The sequence below is a fragment of the Calidris pugnax genome, unplaced genomic scaffold (genome assembly GCF_001431845.1).
Source record: "Calidris pugnax isolate Ruff unplaced genomic scaffold, ASM143184v1 scaffold18, whole genome shotgun sequence".
Classification (NCBI taxonomy): Eukaryota; Metazoa; Chordata; class Aves; order Charadriiformes; family Scolopacidae; genus Calidris; species Calidris pugnax.
Window position 1 is genome coordinate 269457 of NW_015090812.1, and position 25902 is coordinate 295358.

At 47.3% G+C, this 25902-nt stretch overlaps 1 protein-coding gene across 2 annotated transcripts in view; it reads right to left on the minus strand.

Annotated features, from left to right (window-relative positions):
- Positions 1–9128: 9128 nt before the first annotated feature.
- The window catches only part of PGM1 (phosphoglucomutase 1), a 28885-nt gene continuing 12111 nt past the window's right edge, over positions 9129–25902 (minus strand). The window contains exons 2-11 of one of the 2 annotated variants that reach the window (XM_014939496.1): positions 22926–23088; positions 22489–22635; positions 20427–20552; positions 18902–19092; positions 18306–18460; positions 17136–17251; positions 13819–13954; positions 12251–12434; positions 10716–10850; positions 9129–9603 (exon numbers count right to left, since the gene is read on the minus strand). In XM_014939496.1, coding sequence (XP_014794982.1) covers positions 9514–9603; positions 10716–10850; positions 12251–12434; positions 13819–13954; positions 17136–17251; positions 18306–18460; positions 18902–19092; positions 20427–20552; positions 22489–22635; positions 22926–23088 — 1443 coding nt within the window. In that variant the 3' untranslated portion in view covers positions 9129–9513. Of the gene's footprint in view, positions 9604–10715; positions 10851–12250; positions 12435–13818; positions 13955–17135; positions 17252–18305; positions 18461–18901; positions 19093–20121; positions 20244–20426; positions 20553–22488; positions 22636–22925; positions 23089–25902 lie in introns of those variants that run through there. The other variant, XM_014939497.1, reaches the window with a different exon arrangement.

The window sequence follows — 25902 nt, forward strand, 5'->3', positions numbered from 1 at the left end:
TTCCAGAGTGTTCCGTCACAAATTCCATCAGCAACATCTCTTGCTGCTAAGAAAACTCTCTTAAAAGGTAACCTACGCCTCCCTGTGTCATCGCCTTCTCCTGTCACTGATGCGTCCTCTCTGGCTTTGGCATCCACCCCAGTGTCTTCCGTTTGGCCATCGCTCAAGGTCTCTCTACACAGATTTAAAATAATGATAATAATTCTTAATGGGGAAAAAAGAATGGGGTCAAAATAAAGACAACTTGTTTTCAAAGGCCATTTCATATGCTTTTAAAATATTGTTTTGAGGGAGGCGAGCCCCACGACATTAATTTTTAAGAAGATCTTTGGTGTTTGCGCTGGTACCGCTGCCCCGTGCAGTGGCAGGAGGGCTGGAGCTTGGGGAATAAGACCACGTCCATAGCACAGACATCCTTGTGTCTGCTTCTGGGTTAAATATTCCCAGTGGTGCATCCATGCTGGGGGCTTCTGCCCCTCTTCAGAGCTGGGGGAGTGTGGAGCTGCTCCCGTGGGACCACACTGGCTCAGCCGGTCCCTGCAGTGTCCTCTGTGGCCGTGGAGCTGCCATGCAGCTGGGCAGGACATGGTCTAATCCATCCAGCTCAGGTTTGCAGTGACTGATGAGCCTCTCTCCATTTTTTTTATCAGTGCAATTCATTTATAAGTTGTTTATAGCAGCTCTGAAAATTGGGTTTATGTCCTTTTTTTCCAGCGTTATTGCAACGGACAACTCTCCCAGGCCCTCAGCCAGCCCAGAAGGAGCCACCACAGCCAAGATGAGCCAGAGGAGCTGCTGTCTTGCTCTTCCCCCTGGGTGCTTTCTGGGGACAGTGACAAAAACTGCCAGTGTCTGCCTTTTCTGCAAACTCACCCGGTAACTCTTCAGACACCCGCGCTGGAGTTCCACGAAGGGGATTTTAGTCAATGCTGAAAACATGGACCAGAGGAGGGCTTGCAGATGTTGATCTTAAATATTGCTCTTGAAGTCTTGTGTTCCCACACAGCGCTGCAAAAAAGAAATCTAGAGGGGGAAAAATATGAAGTACGGAGAAGATGGCAAGTTGAAAAACTCGGAAGGAGACTGAAGAGGAGGAAAAGCTGGAAACAAAGAAGAGAAAAAATACAGGAGAAGAAATTCCAAAGGTTAAGACAAAAGAAAGATCCAGTTTGCAGGTGCTGAGCTACAAAACCATTACACGTAATTTTGCAGGAATTAGTGCGTCGTGAGAGGAATCTGTAGCACTTCCCTGTGAAACACCCAGTGGTTCTGCTGTTCAGCATCAGCCCACTTGGTAATGGCAGAAAAAATTAGTAGTATGTTATTTCTGTACGAGCTGAGGTATATTCTGTACCTTCTCTCTACCACACAATAAGTTTAACATGCACGCACAGGGGCATTCAGCTACTTAGTGGGTTTTCAAGGCCCGTATATAAAATTGAAAAATGCAGCTCAGCTGCTTTTTATAAGACATTTACAATAATCAGTTCAAAGCAGAACATACAATAGTTGCTTCAAAATTGACTTTGATTCCCTCTATGATAGAGAGCTCACCAGTACAGCCTGGTATTTGAAACCACTAATGTCTAGTTTAGTTTTTGCTGCTGTTTAATTTGCGTGGATCTATTCCATCTCTTTTTTTTTTTTTTTGGTGAAAGCAGAAAAATAAAATGTCTTTCATTGCTAGTGCTGCCATAAATGTTATCAACAGTAAATGCTTGAAACGTTGCCAGAAGCCCTACCTTCCCACCTGCTACTGCGGGCGAGATACTAATTAACAGCCCTGTACACGTAGCGTATTTTTGCTTGCAATTTTGCTTTGCAAGAAAGTAAAAAATTTACTTCCATTTACATTAAACATTTTGCTCAATCAAAATAAAAAGCACAACAAGGAGGATGTTCATCCTGACCATAAAGAAGCAGAAAGATTGGCTTTTTCAAAATACCTCCCCTGATTTGCTCAAATCCAAACAATTTGCCGAAGCGGCCGTGTATCTGCAGCATCAGGAATCGGTTATGATGTAGCAGCAATTCAAAATTTATTAATGATTTGCAGTAGATTAAGAGGTTGAATTTTAGCAGTGCTTAGTCACTAGCCAATTTAAGGATTTCCTTAATAATTCCAATAATTGAATGGTCGACTCACCCTGGCCTTTTGATGCTCGAGGAGTCAGCCTGAGCAGCTCCTGACACAGGGGAGATGCTGGCCACCACCCGTTGCCATCCAGGAGAGCTCGAAGGGTCTCACTATAATTGCTGCCTGAGATAATTGAGTACTTTCATAGAATCATAGAATGGTTTGGGTTGGAAGGGACCTTAAAGACCATCTAGTTCCAGCCCCCTGCCCTGGGAAGGGACACCTCCCACCAGACCAGGTTGCTCCAAGCCCCCTCCAGCCTGGCCTTGAACCCCTCCAGGGATGGGGCGGCCACAACTTCCCTGTTCCAGGCTCTCACCACCCTCACAGGAAATAAGTTCTTCCTAATATATATCTAAATCTCCCCTCTTCCAATTTAAAACTGTTACCTCTTGTCCTGTCACTGCACTTCCTGACAAGAGTTCCTTCCCATCTCTCCTGTAGCTCCCTTCAGATATTGGAAGGCTGCTATGAGGTCTCCTCGGAGCCTTCTCTTCTCCAGGCTGAACAACCCCAGCTCTCTCAGCCTGTCCTCATCGCAGAGGTGCTCCATCTCTCTGATCGTGGCCTTCGCTGGACCCATTCCAACAGGTCCATGTCCTTCCTGTGTTGAGGACTCCAAAGCTGGACACAGTGCTGCAGGTGGGATCTCATGAGCGCAGAGTAGAGGGGTAGAATCATCAGGTACTTTTCCACTGCAGCCAAACTCGGACAATGGGATGTTCTGGTACCTTCTGTCAGCATTCTGGTCTGTTACACTCTACAACTCTATCACTCTCTCCAACTCCTGGGGTAACCGGGGGGGGTCGGTCTCTTCTCCCAAGGAACAGGTGATGGGACAAGAGGAAATGGCCTCAAGTTGCCCCAGGGGAGGTTTAGGATGGATATTGGGAAAAACGTCTTCACTGAAGGGGTTGTGAAGTCTTGGCAGAGGCTGCCCAGGGCAGTGGTGGAATCACCATCCCTGGAGGGATTTCAAAGCCGGGCAGAGGTGGTGCTGAGGGACATAGGGCAGTGGGGGTTTGGGCAGTGCTGGGTTGATGGTTGGACTCCATGATCTGAAAGGTCCCTTCCAACCCAGACAATTCTAGAATTTCTCTGAGCTCTCAGCATGGATGGGAAATAAAGCTGTTTCCCATTTCACCAGCAGCTGTCTCCAGCATTTTAACCCGCATTTATCAGCTTTATTCTGCAGAACTGGATCCTACCCCACCTTGCTCCTGGCTCCTCCCAGCCCTCCAAGCCTTGCTGCTGCCGGGATCAACTGCCCGAGTCATCCTTCATGGATGGGCTGGAGCTGATCACTTCTGACGGTCTCCCAGCCTCGCCACGGGAGGTTAATGGTATTGTGAAGGGACACACATGACTGCTAATTTGGTGCCAGAAACAACACAAGCACTCGGCTTGCAAACTTCCTAAACTCCTCCGCTTCCCTCCAGCTCCCCCCGTCTCCCAGGAGCCCTGGATAAACACGGAGTCAAATGATTCAAAGCTGCGCACACTCGCTCCTGTGACACAGGACCTTCTTTGCCCATTTATTCCGTCTTCAACTTACCTTTCTTTTTTCTGCAGTGGATGCGAGAAGCTTCACTGGGACCCGAGAGAGTGGAGGAAGGACCTCAAGGGAACTGTACACCACGCTGGGAGCTGCAGCACGCCTCAAAGGCACCCAAACGGCCCCCTCGAGGGAGCAGAGCATGAAAGGTTTTTAATTGTCCTTCCAGAATGGCTTTTATAAAGGAGGGGAGGCAGCTGAACTGATGTGAAGTTGGTGCACAGCCCTTCTAAGCAATGCCGTGATATTAAATAAAGTCATGAAATACAACCCAACTCCTGTGATGTTTTCATCTCATCCTGGTTACTTCTAGGGATGGATAGAAAGGTCAAAATTATGGCAAATGAAACATACCACATCCAGGATGTAGTTTCTCTGGTGAGGTGCACAGCATTGCTGCTTTGCCCAGGAGCCAGTGGGATATTGGGATATATCACCAGTGCCTGTTACTGGTTTGAGGCTTCTACACCTTCCAGTCTCCATATTTAGCATATATGGGAGGGAATACTAAGGGAAGGGATGAGAAGCAGCTCTTCTGATGGTGGAGAAAGTGCACAGAGACACGGGACGTGCTGGTGGTCTCACGTGCCTGGGCACTGTGTGAAAACATTGAGGGGGGAAAAAAAGATAATTGATTTGATTTGATAATTGGCTTATTTAATTTGCAGCCACTTTCCTCTCCTGAGCATAGTTGTCAGTGCTGTGATGGGAACATGCTGAATGACACGTACTCTTCATGGCAAAGCTGAAGGAACAGATTATTTTTTTTCAATGGTAACTGGAAATTTTGCCCAAAGCTCTCTGCCTGCTGAAGATCTGGGGGTTGGACTTTGGATTTATCAGATGGAAATACCCCACAAAATGCAGCACAGTGCAGCGTATTCCTGAGGTGTTTTAGCCCATCTCCAAGCGACCTTTGGTTTGCCAGGCTGGGTTTCAGCTCTGTGCTCAGGAGACTGCGCTTAGGGCACAGCTTGGCAGCCTGTGCACCATGAAGGACTTCAAAGATGCAGTCATTTTTTAATTGTGAATGAATGCCTGGATTATAGATGAAATCAGGCCGAAGTGGGGTCCACGGGAGACTGCTGCCCCAAGAGTCTGTACCAATCGGATTATAGATGAAATCAGGCCGAAGCAAGGTGCAGCAAGACCCTGGGTCCACAGGAGACTGCTGCCCCAAGAGTCTGTACCAATGCTGCCATCTAGAGAGAACCAGCCCATCTTCCAGGGGTGGTAGCAGCAGATCCTACAGAAGAAGGGGAATTCAGAGCTTTTCTGCCTCTCACACCAGGGCTCAGCCTCTGACACCAGTGAGTAAAACCATCACCCCGTGCACCCCGGCTGCTGCTGGCTGCCAGCTCACCCTTTGGAATGGCACCTCCATGAGACCCACCAAGCTGGGAGGAGAACTCACCGTGCAGCAGTTGGGTGGCTGGGCCCATTTCTGCTCCCTGCGTGGCTGTGGCCGTGCTTGCTTTGGTGGGTGAGCTCTTTGTGATGCTGCTGCTGGCTGCCAGCTCACCCTTTGGAATGGCACCTCCATGAGACCCACCAAGCTGGGAGGAGAACTCACCGTGCAGCAGTTGGGTGGCTGGGCCCATTTCTGCTCCCTGCGTGGCTGTGGCCGTGCTTGCTTTGGTGGGTGAGCTCTTTGTGATGCCTGTTCAGTTTCTGTGCAGTTGGAAACCGCGCGCAGAAATCAGATCTTGCATTACGTAAACCCGGGGTAGAGATTAAAACGCACACGACTGGGGAGACATCTGGATCTAATTGGGCTCCTCCTCCGGGACAGGAGTCTACAGCTTGAGTCTGAAGAGAAGCAAAGAGCGAGCAGGAGTCATTCTTCATGCAAATACCCATCTGCACGGAGGGGCCGAGCCTCTGCAAACACCTCCATGGCCACGTCTTTGGCAAAGAGAGCCCACGAGGTGCTCTACGGGCTGACCCCGTCCCTCTGCTGTTGTGCAGTCACTGCCTTGGAAGGAATCCTCTGTAAAGCAGCCCGGGGGTAAAACTCCACTTCCTGAGAAAATTGTGAGGAACTGAACCTCGGTGCGTAGAACGGAAGCCTCCCATACTCCAGTCATCCTTAACCACTGGCCATTTTTCCTTCACTTGCTGTATCATCACACTTGCTACGTCCCGCTCAGCAACCCAGCAGGCAAATCCATCCAGGCTTCCCAAAGAGTCATCTCTTGCCTGTAGCCATCTCCCTCTCCTTGTCCTGCTCAGCGACCCAGCAGGCAAATCCATCTTTGGGAAGCCAAAGAGCCATCTCTTGCCTGTAGCCATCTCCCTCTCCTGTGCAAGGCTCCAAATCCCAGGAGCTGAACGGGCAAGACACAAACTGTCAATGGGGGCAAACAGTTGAAGCTCCACTTGAAGTTGCAGCACTTGGAGGAACAGTTGGAGGAACTGTAGCCGAGAGGAAGCTTTGTATCTCACTCTGAAGATGCTGAAATAAGCCAGCAGGCCCAGGAGAGCAGAACTGCGTGCCACCATCCAGCCCTCAGCACCGTTCTGGGCAAGAGAGCAGTTTTTTAATACAGAGAGTTTGACTACAAAGCGCCCGCGGTTCCATCAGGAGAAACTTAGGGCTGACCTGCTTTAAAAAAAGGCCAACCCTAAACTCTGGGGTCACTTGTTCACGCAACGCTTAAAAGGCAAATTAGAGCAGCCAAATTGTTTTTTCCCCCACTAATCCCAGCTTTCTGGTTTCCTGCTTCGCGGCTGGCGGCGAGGAAAAAACCTCTGAGCCCCAACAAGGACCACGGCGCAGAGAACCACTGCTCTCCCCAACTCACCCATGGCACACATTGTAAATTCTTTTGTCTCTTAAAGAGTATTTTATAATCACCAATTCACAGTGGTTTCAAGTTTGTTATTAGCTGACTGGGAGATCAAACATTTCTGTGCCGTACGTGTCCCCAACAGAAGAAGCTGGCAAGTAGATTTAGGCTTGGTCTTTCAAGTGCTCAGAAGAAAGGAGACTCCCCGAATTAATTTGGAAGTTTCCCCTGCTGATGGCACCTGCCCTTTCCTGGCTGCTCCTCACACTTCCAGCCCCACTCGTTTGGCAAAAGCCACAGGAGCATCCATGCTAACGACGCCTGACACGCAGTATGGGAATGGTGTCCTTCATTACAGCCCCAAAGACTCCAATTATTTCCTCCACCAAAACAATTAAAGATTTTCTCCACTAAAACAGTAACGAACCTCCCCTGCAGGTTAGAGAGTGAGGAGTGAGCCGGCTCCTTGCTACAGAGCAGCAAAGAGAAGGCATTTGTATCACAGCCCAGCGCCAAGTACTCCCAGGAAACAACCTGGAGAGAGGCTGGAAACGAGGATTTACCAGGTCAATTACCAACCTCCAGATCCAGCCACACATCTCTTTGGGCAGAGGAGATCAAAGCTGAAGAGAGCACCCAGCTCTCAGCGTGGAGGTGCCAGGATTGCGAAATTCCACTTCGATACACCTTTCACTTAGACAAGGACGTAGGTAATGAATATAAATCGACCATATTCATCTTCTTTTTGCCAGATTTGACGTGCAACTCCCATTTCATTTAGGGTTTTTCTCCCCCCCTTTCTCATCTTAATGGAAAAGCCACACTGTTTGCTGGGATTTTAGATTTCTTTAGTTGTGAAGAACCCACTACCACGTGCTGGGGTGGAAACTCTGGTCCATCTTCATGCACATGGGTTGTTTGGTTTTGGTTTCTCCAAGCCCATGTGCGACGGCTGCTAATTTTCACTGTAAACAGGAATCCTTGCTGCTGTAGTTTGTGGCCAGACCCCGAGCACAAGCATTGCATCTTCAGACAGACACCACAGGGCTCATTCAGATCATCTCCTGGTGTTCTTCTGCGTTGCTGATCTGAATCCATCCAACACAGAGGCTGGGGCTGGTCCAAAACCAGAGCATGGGGTGGACAGGGCTGCGGTGGAAGCGGCATGGCTTCCCTCAGGACTGTTTCGCCGTGGCCATGGGTGGCCAGTGAGGTCCCTGCTGTGGGAGCCAGCAGGGACAGGAGCTCTGTGCCCAGTGACACCCAGCACCAAGCGGAGAGGTTTTCTGGTTTTGAATACATTCCACCCCAAAACAGCTCTGTCAGCAAAACCGTGAGCGCAGAGCGAGCAGAGAAGCCCATCTGTCAGAAGAGACACCTCACCTCGGTGTAGAAGAGGAGATAAAGAGGTTTTTGTCAGCACATCTGCATCTACCTCTGAAGCTCTGCTGGCAGCCGCCTGAGGGTGAAGGTGGGATGTTTCACATTCCTGGAAAACAGAGCTGCTCCCAGCCACGGCCAAGGCAGAGACCAGGCATGGGCATCACAGGGATTCGGGTGACAAAGGCAAGCAAACCAAAAAGGGAAAGTCACCTAAAATCATTCCCACTAACACCACCACTTTTATTAACACAGCTTAGGCCACGGCAGCTGTGAGAGGGAGTAAATCAACAGGGGCTCATGGGTTTACCTGGGGTTCTCTTCCAGAGTCCCTCTCATTCCTGGAGGGTGTCACCTCCAGGGATGAGGGACACCGAGGGGACGCTTCCAGCAAAAGGGGCAGGAAGGTGCAGCTGCAAGGCCTTAACATCCAACAGCTACAACTGTTTCCAGAGTCACCCTCTCCGTGCCCTTGGGTAAGATTTTGCATATTAATGCCTGCAAATCTGATTATTCCAAGGATCTTACTAGCCATGTTCGACCAAACGAGCTCATCAAAACAATCTCTTCTTCTTCAAAAGGGAGCCTATCGTGATGTAGGAAAATAAAAGAGCACTGAACAGTAATTGTAGCTCATATCAGTTTAATATCCTGCAATGCTCCTTATTGCTCATTTCTGTGTGGAGGGTTCGTGGTGGGTTTTTTCTTATACAGAAGGCAAATGGGGGTCAATTTACATAATTTGGTTTTGAAAGGGAAAAATCCACCCAAGTGAGAAATACTCAGCCCTAATACACAGCCATGGCTTATTCAGAGACACCACATTTAGAAGACTATGTATTAACAAGGGTGCTTCTTTTCCAGGAAAGTTTCCAAGACAGAAAAAAAAAAACAAACCAAAACCGTATTATTGAAGAATTTTCTCTCTTTGTTATTTCTAGAGCCTTTTGTTTAAGTATACAGAAGGCAAATGGGGGTCAATTTACATAATTTGGTTTTGAAAGGGAAAAATCCACCCAAGTGAGAAATACTCAGCCCTAATACACAGCCATGGCTTATTCAGAGACACCACATTTAGAAGACTATGTATTAACAAGGGTGAAGCATTTGTGCTTCTTTTCCAGGAAAGTTTCCAAGACAGGAAAAAAAAAACCCCAAACCAAAACCGTATTATTGAAGAATTTTGTCTCTTTGTTATTTCTAGAGCCTTTTGTTTAAGAAAAAAAAAAAAAAGGACATATGCTAAAGCAAAAGGCTGTTTTCCAGGAAAGTTTCCAAGACAGGAAAAAAAAAACCCCAAACCAAAACCGTATTATTGAAGAATTTTGTCTCTTTGTTATTTCTAGAGCCTTTTGTTTAAGAAAAAAAAAAAAAAGGACATATGCTAAAGCAAAAGGCTGTGCTAACGAGCACCATCCACCAATTGCCAGCAGTGCTGTGTGATGCAGAAGAGCAGCACAGCAGTGTGCACACCCAGTGGTGACAGGGGCTTGGGGTTTATTGTCTACCCTTAGCAAGTTCAACAGTGTTCTTAAATACAGCCATAAAATTAATTATTCCTCTTTTAGTGACAGATTTGACAATAAAAGGGGAGAGAGGCTTGACTTCCTTCCCTCGGTGTGCACTCCAGCAGGGGTGTCTGACCAAACCTCTTATGTTATGACAGTCGGACCGGTGCGGCCGGTTCTTTCGTGAAGCTGTGAAAGTTTCAGTGCGATAGAAACGAGAGGTGCCAACATGACCTGCAGGGAGGAGAGACACGGCTCAGAACCGCCCGCCAGAGCCGCACACGCAGCCCACGCACGGGCACACCTTCCCTCACGGGGGTCTGGTGTCAGCCCGGGACACCCAAAACTCTCAGAACTGCTGGTCAAAAGGGACCGTTTTGGGTTCACAGCGTGAGCTGCGGCACCAGTGAGAGGAAGGATGCGGTGAGGGATGCGATGCTACGACCTCATCCTTCAGAGAGAAAAGCCCAGCACAGCTCTGCTGTCACTGCCACCCTCATCGTGCCCTCAAACTCTGCTGCACCCACCAGCACAGTTAAACCATAACTTTGTTTGTGCCTCTCAGAATACGACTTTTTCTTCACAGAATCACAGAATCTTCTAGGTTGGAAGGGACCTTAAAGATCATCTTGTCCAACCGTCAACCTAACTGACAAAAATAGTCACCCACACAACAAACAAGAAGCATCATCACTAAACCATACCTCCCAGCACTACATCAACCCATCTTTTGAACACCTCCAGGGATGGTAGTCCTTTTGTCAATAATGGCACAGTAAGTTACCCAAAAAGAGCTCCAAGACTCTTTGCTGGGGAAAATATAAAATGAGGATTCTTTTCCTCCCCTGCCTACGAGAGAGGCCAACAGCATTTTTAAAATGCTGCTGTAAGGAACATGCATTCTACTCAGTACACAACAGGTCAGTGGCATCTTTGATATGACTGCCTCCTTTTATCCCTGTTTATTTGTTTTGAACGAGTATGTCCCAAATTCAGGATAGGAATGAGCTCATTCTATCCCTAGTGATGTAACACTTCAACTAGAAGGTCAGTTCAGGACCGAAACGGTGTCCTCCCACACCTGCATCCAGCCACAGATGTATCGTAAACAGGAAAACTCATGGGCAACCGCAGGAGCAGCTGTGAGGGATCCTGAACAAGTAACACTTGTTCCACACAGAGCTTTTTTTTGTTTTCCTGCTTTTAAATACATCAATTTACCCTGGGATTAAAGATATCAATTCCAAAATACCTCGCACCTCCCCATCACTGTGAGCAAAGCACAGATTGAAGCGTTTTAGGAAGGCTGGGGGCCAGCAGAGCTGTGACTGAGAGGCGATGTGTACCTGGGGGTCTTCATGGATCTTCTGAGCATCCTTCTCGTAGCTGTCGATGTAGAGCCGCACCGTGGCTCCAGCGCTGCCGGTACCGCTTAGTCTGAAGATAATGCGGGAGCCATCGGAGAAGATGAGCCGCAAGCCCTGCAAAGTCAGAAGAGGAGAAGAGCCTCTCAGCTACATTCCTCTTGGGTACCCAAGGTATTTTCCATGAGACCTCCATGATCCCCACAGCTTCTCCCCTTTGGGGAGACGCAGAAGGTCCCTGTTATCCCCTCCCCACTCGCAGAGGAGGTAGTGTCCCTCCTAACCCACTCTGGAGAAGTTACTAGAACTCCTGAACACGAAGCATGGTTGCTGCTGTAAGTTCCCTCACCCCAGCACTTGCTTGGGAACAAGGGCCAGGGACCAATTTCTCTGCCAGGCACAGCGTTACCAACCCACTGCTCTTCCACCAAAACAGGATGTAAAGAAAACGCTCCTGTTATCCCACAGGATAGGCAATCATTCCTGCAGGATTTCTCCATTATTTCTTCCCGCTCACTACGCTTCCACGTCATGCCATCAAACCAATCCATCTACAGGACATTTTTCTTTAATAATCTCTGGTGACAGGTTACTCCTCTCACACGTATTTAATACCCCCGTGACTTCTGGAGCTGGGAACTCAATCCCCCGTCACAGCCGCTCCGCGCTGCTGCCTGCCCTCTCGGGGACGAGCACGTGAGGAGCAACGTCAGCTCAGGGACAAACACGTCCGGGGACAAGGTGACACCTGAACGGGAGGGTTTCAACCCTCACATGGACCTGTTGGGAGCGGGGCCAGAGGAGGCCATGGAGATACTGGGAGGGCTGGAGCCCCTCTGCTAGGAGGACAGGCTGAGAGAGTTGGGGGGGTTCAGCCTGGAGAAGGCTCCGGGGAGACCTTCCAGCCCCTTCCAGTCCCTCAAGAAGGGGGGCTCCAGGAAAGCTGGGGAGGGACTCTGGATGAGGGAGGGGAGCCCTAGGAGGAGGGGGAAGGGTTGGACCCTGCAAGAGGGGAGATGGAGCTGAGATGTGGGGAAGAACTTGTTTGGTGGGAGGGTGGTGAGAGCCTGGCCCAGGTTGGCCAGAGAAGCTGTGGCTGCCCCATCCCTGGAGGGGTTCAAGGGCAGGTTGGAGGGGGCTTGGAGCAACCTGGTGTGGTGGGAGGTGTCCCTGCCCAGGGCAGGGGGTGGCACTGGATCATTTTAAGGTCCCTTCCAACCCAAACCATTCTGTGATTCTGTGACTCCCCTTTGCAGTGGCCATAGGGAAGCTCTGCTCCCTCTCCAGCCCTGCTGGGGCAGGAGCAGTCTCCAGACCCTTCCCTCTCCAAGGCAGCAATTTCCCTCATGCCGGGCAGGATCCCACCAGCAAACAGAGAGCAGCAAAAATTCTCCATGGGACAAACACAATATTTGGCTTTAAAGCAGATGCAAATGCAAAGGACAAAGTTTAAGCCCAAAATACGCAGCGTAACACCCCTCAGAGGTGAGGTTCAGCACAGGCCAGGCTTTGCCCACCTGGTTCTTGGAGACGCTTCCATCCACGGGATCATTGTACTCAAAGTTATCAGCCTTCTCAACCGTGTAGACTTTGTCACCACACGACAACTGCTTCCCCACAAAGGAGCGGTCAAACATCACAGTCTCCAAATCCTTCATCATTTTGTTCGCTGCATCTGCATCCACCTCTTCGTAGTCGTATCTACAGCCAGGCACCACAAAACGAAGATTAGGAAGGCTGTAATTAGCTGTAATCAGTGTTTTGTGACACCCTCGTTGAAATACTGCCCCATAGATGTTCTCTACGCCCTCGCTGGAGGAAAAGGAAGAAGAGAGGAGGATCTGTGCAGCAATACAGAGATAGCTATGATCCGATATGAATCCATGGGATACTCTGGAACATACCATGGGCGTCAGGAGAGATGAAAGCACAAATTGTGGGCATATGGAAGGGCTGGGCTCCAGCAACGCTGACTGCACAGAATTCACTCTCATTCTGCCGATAGGATCTCGGCAGGTTCCTCACGATGACAAATTCTGCCTGAACACCCTCCTGTGCGTCCCCACAGCCAAACGCAGGTGTGATGGCAGCAGATGATAAGGTACCAGCACCAGCTTTGATCTCGTTAACCCAGGTAAGAAGCAGCAGAGAGAGGCTGCAGCACACACCAGGATCCCAGACTCTGCACTCTGATTGCCAGGGTGATTACTGCCACTTTTATTTGCCCAGCTGGCTAGATGAAGCACGCACAGGCCTGCCAACCTGCCTACCATTGCACTTAGCTTGCTATGCAGTCCCTCTGGTGCTAAAAGACTGCCTTTTTATTCTAGACTTTGGCATTTTTTCCACAGGTTTAAATACCTGAGATGTATGCTGGCTTTGTGGTGTGGGGAGGGGGAAAAAAAAAGGCAAGTTCCTTCAACTGGCAATTTGAGACAGAATTTTCACGTAGGTCTTCCCAAGCTGAAAGATTTCTCCATTACATTTTCACTCCTGACATTGTTGCCCACCTTTGTTTATGTGTTCTCACTCCTTCCCTTTTCATCTTCCATGTCTACCCTAGTTTAAATTAAGAGTATTTTGGGACTGGACAGAAACTCAAGCAGGTAAATAACAGCTTGGGAGCTCGATGTCCATTCAATAAGACATTGCTATCATGGAAGACATTACAAATTAACTTGTGATTTGTGGTCTCAGGAAACATACTGTTCCAATTGCAAAAAAAGACTCTTGCAAGAAAAAAAAAAATCTCCGTTAAAATAAAAAAGATACCTTGCATATATAAAATGTACAGCCTTTGCAGAGTTCAATACCTACTAGATTTATGTTTAGAGTAACAAATCCTAAACGGGACATCATGAAAGGTTAAGGTGAATGAATAAGCACTGTTTTATTTAACCCAGTGATGTTGCAAAACGTGCAGGGAGTTTTAAATTACAGCAAAGGGACAGAAACAGCGAGTGTGACAAGGCAAGAACCACACTGCAGTGACACACGCCGGTGCCATCAGCCCTTGGGGCTCTGACCTCGGAGGGTTAAACACAGGACAGAGATAAGCCTGAGGTGTCAGGAGCACCTTCCCCACCTGGTGAAGAAGTTCCTGCCGTATTTCTGCCAGTGGTCCTTCATGATGTCCTCCACGCTCTGCTTGCGGGTGGCCAGGATGGACAGCCAAGCCAGGACAGCCCAGAGCCCATCCTTCTCACGGATGTGGTCGGAGCCTGCAGGGAGCCACAGCAGAAACACATTTCCCACCTCCTTTCACGCGAGGGTCTGTGCTACAGCCCTACCTTGTCTCCTCTCCTCCATCCAACTGGCAGCCGTACAAACTCACAAATGGAAGGCATTTCACGAGCTCCATCCCCGCTGTATTGTTAAGAACAGTTCAAGATATCATCTGCTTTTAGCTCTAGCCCAAATAAAACGTTCGGCCCCTTTTAACACACGCACGCTCATTGTTCACAGATCCTTAATTCTGTTCCCAGGGAAGTCATGGGGAACGCACAGTAAAAAGGTCATTTCAAAAAAAATAAAAAAATAAAAAAAAGGCAAGGAACAGCTTCAGGAAGGACTAACATCAACCTCTTCAAGCAGCTGTCATGTACCGTGTGCCAAATCAGCACAGATTCTGGCCCAGCACCAAGAAAAATGTCAGCCCTCGCTGAGGAAGCCAAACCCTAACGACTCTGAAAAGGGGACACCACCAGCCACCGGGGCTGGCAAACAGCAGGGTGAGGAGAGACCCTGTTCACCTGTGGAAACCAGAGGAGAGCCTCGTGCCCGCTCTCACCCCAACAACCAGGCACCGAAAGGCTGTAAAAGACCATGTTTTGGCTAAAAAACGATTCCTTCGAAGCAAGCAGAGAGCAGGAGGCCATCAGAGGCTGGCCCCCGGAGCAAGCACAGAGAGCAGGAGGCCATCAGAGGCTGGCCCAGCTATGCCCTGGGAGCACAGGGGACAGGGGCTGCCAGCAGTGGGACAGGGACCGTAGGGCACCCAGGTCCCCAGGAAACCTGAGAGGGTGCTGCAACGTCGCCAGCGCCCCCAACACTTAAATTAAACGAGGGATCAAATGGCAGCCCAGAATACACCCAACCCAGCCTCCCTGCTTCTGGCCTGAGAGTTCAACACTGCGCCCCACAGATGCACAACCTCCCATCCGTTGAGCTCTGGAAAACCTCCAGGCAGGTCTTAATGAAATCCCAAGGAGCCAGGATACGCCTGCTAACACGGAGGAGAGCTGCCGTTTTACCCTCTCAAGAATTGCCAGAGTGGGCAATCGTCTGGGGAAAAAGGCTGGGGGCTGGGCCATGGGTTACGTGGTGCTCTACACAAATCCCACCATTGTGGAGGCAGCGATAAATTCTCCTCACGGTCCTTTACAGCAGAGAGAGCTGGAGAGAGGTGACGGAGAGGAATGCTAAATAAACAGAAGTCCCATGTGATGTATCAACTTATTGCTGGAATAAAATACCCCAAGAAAGCAAGCAGGAATTCTGTCATGTCCCATTACTCTAATTGCTCCCGGACACCAGTCCCACCGGGTCACAGTTTGTTTCAATTTTTACTGGGTCTATTTGGCTGCTCCTTCACCTCTCTCCCCTTCAACACTCACATTCTGTCCGGCTCCAAACAACTCCTCATTAACTTACTATCAAATAACCTTCCTCGCCCCTTTTTCGTTCCTTAAAGTGCATTTGCCAGATGGACAAATCCCCTTTGCATTGCTGGGGGGGGCACGTCCAACACTCCTGGGCCCTTTCTTCATCTGTCCTCCCCCCTGCAAAAAATCTGCTTCAGTCCCTGGCTACTCAGAGGTGAAGAAGAGATCTCAGCCCCCTCTCCCAGCCCCTGCTGCAAATGGAACCAGTCGCTTTTATTTGTAGCGTCAAATCATTTACCTGTTGGGGGGAGGGAGAGAAACTATGAGCTCATTGCTCACACAATAAAAGATGGAAACAATTTTAGAGAGCTGCTCATTAGAGACCATCTCCCCATCAGCAGCTCCATGAATCATTTGCTGCTTTTTGTTTTTATTTATTTACTGAAATGCCGGTGCCCTCTCATTAGCCCATGTCCAGAACATAAACTTAACGCAGGCTGAAATCATTCAGGGCAAAACTCCAAGATCTTTCTTTACTCAGGATTTACTTCACGATTTCTTTACAGAGATACCACGTTTTCTGAAATTCCCCTCTCCTTCCAATCTGAGGCCAAAGCCCGTGTATCAGACTAGCATCTGACGGTGAAAATATTGCCACTCCAGCAAACTGCTTTCAACCAGAGGCTGTGATACCACTCCCTCAGCTACAGAAAAGCCGGGGTAATCCTTTCACGTCAGGTCGTGCACCCCAGTTCCACAAAGCACTTAATTTCAGCCATTTGGGGATTTAAGGCCATCCCTCCCCTGCGAGACGCCCACGCGCAGGCTAAAACGTTCTCCTGAAATATGGGCTTGGTGGAATGAAAACACACAAGGTTTGAGCCTGAAATCATCCAACCTAAATTCCCTCAAGACCCTCATGGCCTTGCAGATCCTACCAGCTGCCCCCAAGCTCGTTAGAGAGCAGGAAAAACAAGATCTGGGGCAGAATTCAGACCAGATAAAACTCAGCCTTCGCACATGAATTGGGTGCTGGCCTCCTGCACGCAGGGAAGGTGCCATTTCCCCAGTCAGGACCAGTTAGAACCATGTGGTGGGTGCCAGGGGAGGGCTCAGAAACTGCTGAGGCCTCCTGGGAACACTGCGCGTCCTGAACGCGCCGCTCCGACGCGGAGCAAAACCTGCTCACTTCAACTTCCCTGCACAAATAATAGTTGTGTGTCACGTGCACACCCCTAGTAAATTCCTTAAGATGTTCACTTTGTTTCTCAGTAACCCAATAACTTGCTTAGACTGTTCAAAGGCAAGTGTTAATTTAAACTTTATAAATCATACCTTGTTTTTAGAACAGGAAAATGAGGGCCCTATTAAGCTCAGAGATTTAATAGTGACCTGAAACCTTCCCTAATAAAACTGCATGCTCCAAACCATATTTCTTTCCAGAAATGAAAACATTTAGAAGGTTTTCCTGGCCACCAAGAGTTGAAAAATACATTTAACACTGCTCTTAATCCCCATAGACTCAATGACCGGGCTAGTAAAGAGGCCCTTAAACTTCCTGCGTATCTACATAGGCCTTTCCTAAATAACTGAAAGGAGAACTAGCTCTTGCCTGACAAAACTTTTAGCATTGTGTTCCCTTCCAACAGTGATTCTTGCAAGCTTCTGTTTTTTTATTTTATTATTTTAGAAGCATTAACAACTACAGAGGAAAGATCAACCCCAAGCTACCCAGCGCAATAAAGAACTAAGAGGAGGAATAACACCATCACTGGTGTGATTGGGAACGCTGACTTACCAGTCCCAAAACTTTCCTCTCCGCACAGAGACAGTTTGTTTGCATCCATCAAGTTTCCAAAGAACTTCCAGCCAGTTGGAGTTTCATACAAAGCGATCTTTGTAGCCTGGGCCACCCTTCAAAGGTAAGAAAGCAAAGTCACATCTCAACTGAACTCTCAGAGCTGCCAATGTGAAATACTGCAGCAGGAGCTTCAGTTGGGGTGTCTCTTTTGGGAAAGACCCCAAAGAGTCTCTCTCGGGGGGTTAACCAAAGGCAGCTCGTGCCACTCGTGTGGGTTTTTATTACAATGAACATTTCCTTGTAGAGCAATTCTCTACTTTATCCCAGTGTAATGGTTGGGAAATAGGTAGGATGCGCAACTAAACAATAGTGATAAACACACAGCTCTTCTAAAGCAGTTTTAAGTCGTAGAACTCAAAGCATTTAACAGAAAAAGTATCACTATCAAATTAAAAACTAAAAAAAGGGTGGGGAGGATCACAGAATCACCTCGTCTCCCAAGTCACAGGAGATAGGACAAGGGGAAATGGCCTCAAGTTGCGCCAGGGGAGGTTTAGATTGGATATTAGGAAAAAAATTTTCACAGAAAGGGTTATCCAGCATTGGAATGGGCTGCCCAGGGAAGGGGTTGAGGCACCATCCCTGGAGGTGTTCAAAAGACGAGTTGACATGGTCCTCAGGAATATGGTTTAGTGGTGGTTTTGGGGGGTTTTTTGTTGGTTTGTTTGTTTTGGTTTTTTCTTTTTTTTTTTGGTCAGAGTTAGGTTGATGGTTGGACTAGATGATCTTTAAGGTCCCTTCCAACCTAGACAATTCTATGATTCTATGGTTGGAAGGGACCTCTGAGATCATCGAGTCCAACCTTAAAAAAACCAAACAACCCAAAAAACCCCCAAAATCAAACCAAAACAAAATCATTTGATTGGGCTTATCTGTAAAGAAGATATAGATCCAAGAGTGGAGCCCAGCTCAGCTATGTCCCCAAACAGGATTAAATTCATTAAACTTCACTGCCTCCCCTGTCACACCCAGCCCTGGCGCTGCTTCACCCTTCAGACGGACCATGAGCTCAGTCCCTGCTACAGACATGTGGTAAACCACAAAAAAAGGGACAGTCCCTCTCCTTGGCAGGGCTCCCCTCTCCCACCACCCAGAGGTAGACGTTACCTATCAAGAGCCCCACTGGTGGGCATGCTCCGGGCAAAGCCACGCACTCCGGTCTGCTGGAAATAAGGGATACTGAAAATATTGGCAGCGATGACAGCGACGGAGTCGGAGGGGTTCACGAAGAAGCCGTGTTTCCCAAGAATCATGTTGCGATCCTGGTGAAGACAAAAGAGAGAAACAGCTCTCATCCCCCTACATCAGCTTAGGGCAAAAAGGCTGTGATGGCAGAAGTTGTTCTACTTGGCAGGCTCAGCCTATAAACCCCACAACTCAGAGAGATTTTTTTTGACTGCACTGAAATAAAGGCAGAGCTTTGAAAAAGCCAAATAGCAACACCTGTATAGTATTTCACCTTCCTGCTGATTTTTCACAGCCTTTAAAGCTACTTTAAATACACTTTGGACTTCATTATTAACACAGTAGCCAACTATTGCCACGGTGGCAAACTCCAAGTGGTTCACTTCTACTCACAGAAGGTAGAGAGGGAGAAAAAAAAGTCTTCACCTTCGTTCTCCTCTGCTTAAAAGCAGCTGAGCAGTTGCTCCTCCCACAACTGACCAGAGGGCAAAAGGGTGAATACAAAACAGCCCATTTACCCCGTCTCCATCAAAAGCAGCTCCAAAGTCGTACTCTCCAGTCTTCATGGTCTGGACCAGGTCAGCAGCGTAGGTTAAGTTGGGGTCAGGATGGTGGCCACCAAAGTCCTCCAGCGGGGTGCAATTCACAGCTGAATTTGCTGGGGCTCCCAGCTCCTCACACAGGATTTTTTTCACATAAGGGCCCACAACTATCATGGCAAAACACAAATGAGTCAGCCTCTGCCCTCAGGTAGCTTTGCACCAGCCACATAACCACCCCAGCCTCCAGCCTGCTCACTTTGAGTCAATTTATATGGTTTCTGGTACTCAAGCACCAGTGTTCCTATCAAAAACCCCAAGAAGGACATAGATGTGCTTAAGCCTGACCAATCCAGGGACACAAGCTCTTCCCCAAGGCAGCTTTTCAGCCCAAGGGCTGTCCCACTAAATATGTGAGAACACTCGTGTGTTTACAAGTGAAGATGAGTGAGGACAAGAAGTGAAGGGCTGATGAACCAAGTGCACTGAGGTGTTAGTATGACAGCCCCATGTGTGATTTACAGACATCCAGCAGTACAATAGGATTTACTGCTCTCAAAAGCTAATAATGCAGACAATAAAAAAAAAATAAGTGAGCACAGGAACAGGAATGGCCTGGAGATGAGAGAAACAAGGTGCGAAGAAATCTAGGGGGCTCCTGAAAATGTCTAATAGGAACGGGAATGGCCTGGAGATGAGAGAAACAAGATGCTAAGAAATCTAGGGGGCTCCTGAAAATGTCTACTGAAAGAGACTCACAAGCTTGGGATAGATACTAAATTACATAAAACAGTCCAGTGGTCCCATTTTTGGGGCCAAATAGCCACAGACAGACCTTTGCTGAGCCGCTGTGACCTCCACGGGACATGGACTGATGGACAGGCTGCCAGGGCAGCACAGATCCCAACATCATCACTGATGTCCTCTCTCTTAGGTGTGGATGGACGTGTGTGAGCCCCACAGCATCCCTCCCCTGGACCCAAACATTTCCCAAGTCCAAACGCCCGACAAAAGAAAACAACATAAAGCCATAAAAAGTTTGCCTGGAAAAAGAAAAATGTAACACGTTGCAAAATAAGAAACAATTTTACAAACGACGGACATAAAAACCAGAAAAATAGTCTTCTCTCTGAAGTCAGTGGCAAAGCCCCAGGGACACAGGGTATCCCCAATCCCCCAAACCCAAGCCCCCCCTGTACCTCCGTGCATGGCATCTATGCGGATCTTGAGGTGGTTTTTCCCTGAAAGCAGTTCCTTTAAGGCGCTGAAGTCAAAGATGTTCCTCAGCATGTTCGCGTAAGCTTCTACCGAGTCCACGATTTCCACTAAGGGAAAAAAAAGAGCAGAGACCAACTCTCAGAGCCCGAAATCTTCACAGAAAAAACCCAATTTTGCTACACATGGCATAGTACAAAGGGCCAGGGCTCAGCATAAAGCCTTTAAGTGGCAAAGCCCCAGGGACACAGGGTATCCCCAATCCCCCAAACCCAAGCCCCCCCTGTACCTCCGTGCATGGCATCTATGCGGATCTTGAGGTGGTTTTTCCCTGAAAGCAGTTCCTTTAAGGCGCTGAAGTCAAAGATGTTCCTCAGCATGTTCGCGTAAGCTTCTACCGAGTCCACGATTTCCACTAAGGGAAAAAAAAGAGCAGAGACCAACTCTCAGAGCCTGAAATCTTCGCAGAAAAAAAACGATTTTGCTACACATGGCACAGCGCAAAGGGCCAGGGCTCAGCATAAAGCCTTTAAACATCCCATAAAATCATTTCATAAAGACAATAACGGCCTTATATTAAGAGTTTAATTACAGGCTGTCACTGGTAATCGGGTGACAGACCAAATGGACCAACAAAACCCTTAAACACTGTTCACAGCTACAGCTCCCTGGACTCTTTCAAGAGGACTCAGTCCCACTCCACTTACCTGGAGACGGAAGTAAAGGAAAAGTGAAAATAATAATTAATATTATATATATATATATATAAAACTAGATCTCAAATTTCCAAAGTCAATGGGAACTGTGCACGTATTAGCCTGAAAAATTTGCACCTTTGCAACAGGCCATATATAGATAGAGCCATAAAAACCTCATTAACATAAAAATCTCACAATACAGAAATGGGGACTGAGAGAAATACCAACTTTTATCATCTTTTACAGAGCCCGAAATCTTCACAGAAAAAACCCAATTTTGCTACACATGGCATAGTACAAAGGGCCAGGGCTCAGCATAAAGCCTTTAAACATCCCATAAAATCATTTCATAAAGACAATAACGGCCTTATATTAAGAGTTTAATTACAGGCTGTCACTGGTAATTGGGTGACAGACCAAACAAACCAACAAAACCCTTAAACACTGTTCACAGCTACAGCTCCCTGGACTCTTGAAAGAGGGCTCCGTCCCACTCCGCTTACCTGGAGATGGGAGTAAAGGAAAAGTGAAAATAATATATATATATATATATTTTTATATATATATATATATATATATATATAAAACTAGATCTCAAATTTCCAAAGTCAATGGGAACTGTGCACGTATTAGCCTGAAAAATTTGCACCTTTGCAACAGGCCATATATAGATAGAGCCATAAAAACCTCATTAACATAAAAATCTCACAATACAGAAATGGGGACTGAGAGAAATACCAACTTTTATCATCTTTTCATTTAATTTTTTTTTTTTTTTATTACAAGCACAGGTCATCAAGAGAGGGTAAAAAATACTTGCAGTATGTGCTTTTCAAAAGTCTTTTTTTCATATTTCACTGCTCAAAAGTCACACATGAAACATAATGGGTTTCCCCACTCACAGAGAGAGCTTTTGTATACGAAACCATGGGGAAAAAAAATCAGTTACAAACAGTAAAATAAGTAACGCTATAATTTTTAATCAGGAAAATGCACTTTAACTGCAGAGTTGTCAGTTTCACAAATGCATGTTACTGAGGGTCTTACAGAAAAACAGTCTGTGATTTTCGTGCAGTTTGATGGATCAGATTCACCTACTGGAGTACAACCTTTTGTAGGACAGAAACAATGATACAATTGAAGTATCTACACAAGAGAAGATGCAGGAAAAGGGAAAAAAAAAATGCAAGGGTGACCAGAAGCAATATCCTTGCTTGGCTTATTCAACAGATGAAGGGGAGAGGCCAGAATGGCCACATCTGCTCTTCAGAAACACCAAATGTCCTTGCCCATTCATGGCAGGTCCACACTTAAAACACCTGAAAGGAAACCTTCCAAGAGGAAGAACAGTTGTTTACCTGTAAATGGTTTAAATTTGTTCTCCAGGTCGAACTGCTGTTTCCCAATGGTGCTCAGGTCCACCTGGAGATCTGGGCAGATTGCATACTCTTCAATTTTCTTGCTGATTTGGAAAATTTTGTCTGTGATACCTTCAGGAGCAGGACCTGCAAGACAAATTGGTCGAGGGGGAAGTCATTAAAAAATCAGACTGCAAGAGAAGTGCACTTCAGAAGTTCTGCAAGTACAGAAGACCCAGGTCCACACTTAAAACACCTGAAAGGAAACTTTCCAAGAGGAAGAACAGTTGTTTACCTGTAAATGGTTTAAATTTGTTCTCCAGGTCGAACTGCTGTTTCCCAATGGTGCTCAGGTCCACCTGGAGATCTGGGCAGATTGCATACTCTTCAATTTTCTTGCTGATTTGGAAAATTTTGTCTGTGATACCTTCAGGAGCAGGACCTGCAAGACAAATGGTCAAGGGGGAAGACGTTAAAGAATCGGACTGCAAGAGAAGTACACTTCAGAAGTTCTGCAAGTACAGAAGACCCGGAGCTGGCAATACCTCCCCTAGAGAGGAATATCAGAGTAAGAGGGGAACAGATCAATCACTTGCTCTGCTGAGGGAAACCCACTGCTCAGGGCACCCAACCTTTGTGATATTAAGACAGTTTGAATTAGGTTCCTTGTGGTCAACACAAGAAATGGCCAAACAGAAACAATGCAAACCAAAATGAACCAAGTTACCTTACCTCCATTGGCAGTATTGAATTTAATGCCAAAATCCCCATTGGGGCCACCAGGGTTGTGGCTGGCTGTCAGAATGATGCCACCGATGGCTTTGATTTTCCTGATGATGCAGGACACCGCTGGGGTGGAGAGAATGCCGTTCTGCCCGATGACCAAGCGGCCAATCTGAAAAGTAAGGAGCAAAACAAACCACCGTGAGTCCCAAAATCCTAAAACCAGTAAAAAACTGCCAAAACCTCAAACTTTGGTGACAGGTAAACCAGAGCCCCCAGGTGTGCTGGTGGCAGAGGTGTTGCTTCTCTGCAAGCACACAGCTTGTTCTCAGGAGGCTGCCAAAGCTCTCCGCTGTGTACCATGAAGGTCAGCATCTGACCCCACTCTATTGTGCCTTTTTAGGGTTTTCCTTTAACAAATGCTGCAGCTGAACTGGAAATGGCATCTTGTACTGAAGAGCTGAGCTTTCCAGAGGCATCTCAACAACCAAAGAAAAAAAAAAACAAACCAAACAACTCAAACTTTGCTTTCAAAAGACACAATGGGGCTGAGAGAAGCCAAAACAAAACAAGAAAAACCAAACCCAACAACTCGAACTTTGCTTTCAAAAGACACAATGGGGCTGAGAGAAGCCAAAACAAAACAAGAAAAATCAAACATCATCACCGGTCCCATGGGACCAGCTGCAGATTCTCTTACTCACAGCGGGTAACACACCTCCTCCCCATAAATTTAGTAATATCACTGAGATTAAATCCAGACCACTGTGCTGAGCAATAGAAGGTAATCGGGATCCGGCTGCTGGAGTTCAGGTAATAAAACAGAAGATGAAAATTTTTCTGGAAGAACACGCTCCTTACCACAGCCCCCAAATGAGGTGACAGAGATTTAAAAAAAAATACCAGACTACTCTCCATCAACCGAGGAGATTAGACCCTGTGAACGATTGAGAAAAGAAGAGGAATTTCATTCAAACACCAGATAAACCAGCAAACAAAAGGCAGCGTTCCCAGACTGAAGGTCCTCATGGGGTGCTAAGCCACGGGCACTGGATGACTGTGATTCCTCTCCTGCAGCACGGCCTGGTGCTAAGCCCCAGCTTCGCTGCTGATGGGTCACTGCATGCTGCAGCTGTCACACAGCAGCCAGGCCAAAAGAGCTGCACCTCTAGCGACCGACCAGTATAAATGTGAAACAGCAGTTTATAAACCCAAAATGAGTGCCCTTCTTTCACCTGGATGTATTACAGCCCTTGCAGCGCCTGCCTACCGGCTGATCGCACTAGTTTATTATGCCATACATTTAATTTGAAGTAGCCCTATCTACGTGGGCTTTGCTCTTTTCCACATTCTCAGCCCAAGCCAGGACACCTTGTCTCAGGTTATTCCAGCCTCCAAGTCTTTCTCCCTCAGCTTCACCAAGAATTAATGCAGTCTCCAGGAAGCTCCTCTCTAAAACGTCACCTTTTTGTTTCCCAGCTTCCCTTCGAGGGTCACGTTCAGCCACAACACCCCTCTGCGTCGGTGCTCTGCCGGGATGCTCAAGGGATGCCCTCTGATTTGGGGTCCTCCTTGGCTTCCAGAGGTTTTCAGCTGTCCTTCCCCACCCATCCAATGCTAAGTCCTTTGCAGTAACCACTGGCAAAGGTTGCTCAAGCAACTTACACTTAAACCTTTTTTAATCCTATGCAATTTCTCAGGAGAAAAATCTAAGGATGTTAACGATGCAGAAACACCTTTCACAGACTGCTCAAAACAGACCCACTTTGTGCAGTGATTCTGGGTTACGGCACTTTGAAGCAATCCATGCAACATTTCCACCCTGGTTTTGCTGAAAGCTGCACTAAGATGCACATGGATGAGAAAGGAGACCTCTTGTGGCCTCCCTCCTTCCCCCAAGTAACACAGGCTGATGCTCTCACACCAAAAATGCATTTTCCAGGCCAAGGAAGCTGGTGTCTACAGCTCCATCGTGTCATCAGCACACCCTTCCAGTCCTCTTGCTGGAAAAGAGATGCTTCACAAGATGCACCAGTCCTGTATACTGTGCCACAATTTCTGCCTTGGAATAGAGACACTTATATTTATGCAAGCCAGGTTAAGTGGACAAACTACTTTGGTCAATTCCTTTAAATAAATAATCATCATTTAAAACCCACAACATGATGCTACTGACATAGCAAGCAGGCTTGGCACAATTTGGAAATCCTGCTGATCCCACATTTGTAGAGGTAACAGGACCTGTCTCTGCCACACACCCACAAAGAGATTTTCACATCCTCAAAACGTGTTTTTTTATATTTGAAAACATCCTTGGACTCATTCCTTCCACTTCATAAAGCAAGATGCTGACAGTCACAGGTATTAGCCAGACTGTGAAAAAAGCAATCAATGAAAAATATCAAAACCAGCAGCAAAACCAGATTTTAGCCAGACATGGTCCAGGCTGCTGGAAATAAATGTACGAGAAAAGTCTGGGCTGGTGAAGATGAGTCTGATCTCAGCTTTACCAGGAGAAAATCTGTCCCACTGTCGAGCAGTCCAAGCTGCAGCCCTGGCTCTTTGTGCACATTTTCCAGCTCTTCGGCTCAGCACATACATTGACTTAAGAGGAATATATTAATTTGCAATGCCAAAGGATTTTTTTCCCCCCCAAGATGGAAAATATGTTGATTCAAAAAAAAACAAAAAGAAAAAAAAGTTCTCTCCTATTCTCCCATTGACTATTAATTACCCTGTTGTGATCAGGTAAGTTTTTCTGTCAAACAAATTCCTAAGAGCCAAGATTCAGCATAAAGTTCTCTCTGCACTAAGAGATTCTGCACAAACAGAAAAGCCTCTTTTCTTTGTAAAAAGCCACAGGTGACAACGGCGTGTGGCACATCAGAACACAAAACGAGCACACCCAAAAACCAAGCGCTATTCATTTTCTTTGCTGCATTCCCCACATACTTCTATCCAACTGCATCCCTTTACAGTGAATAAA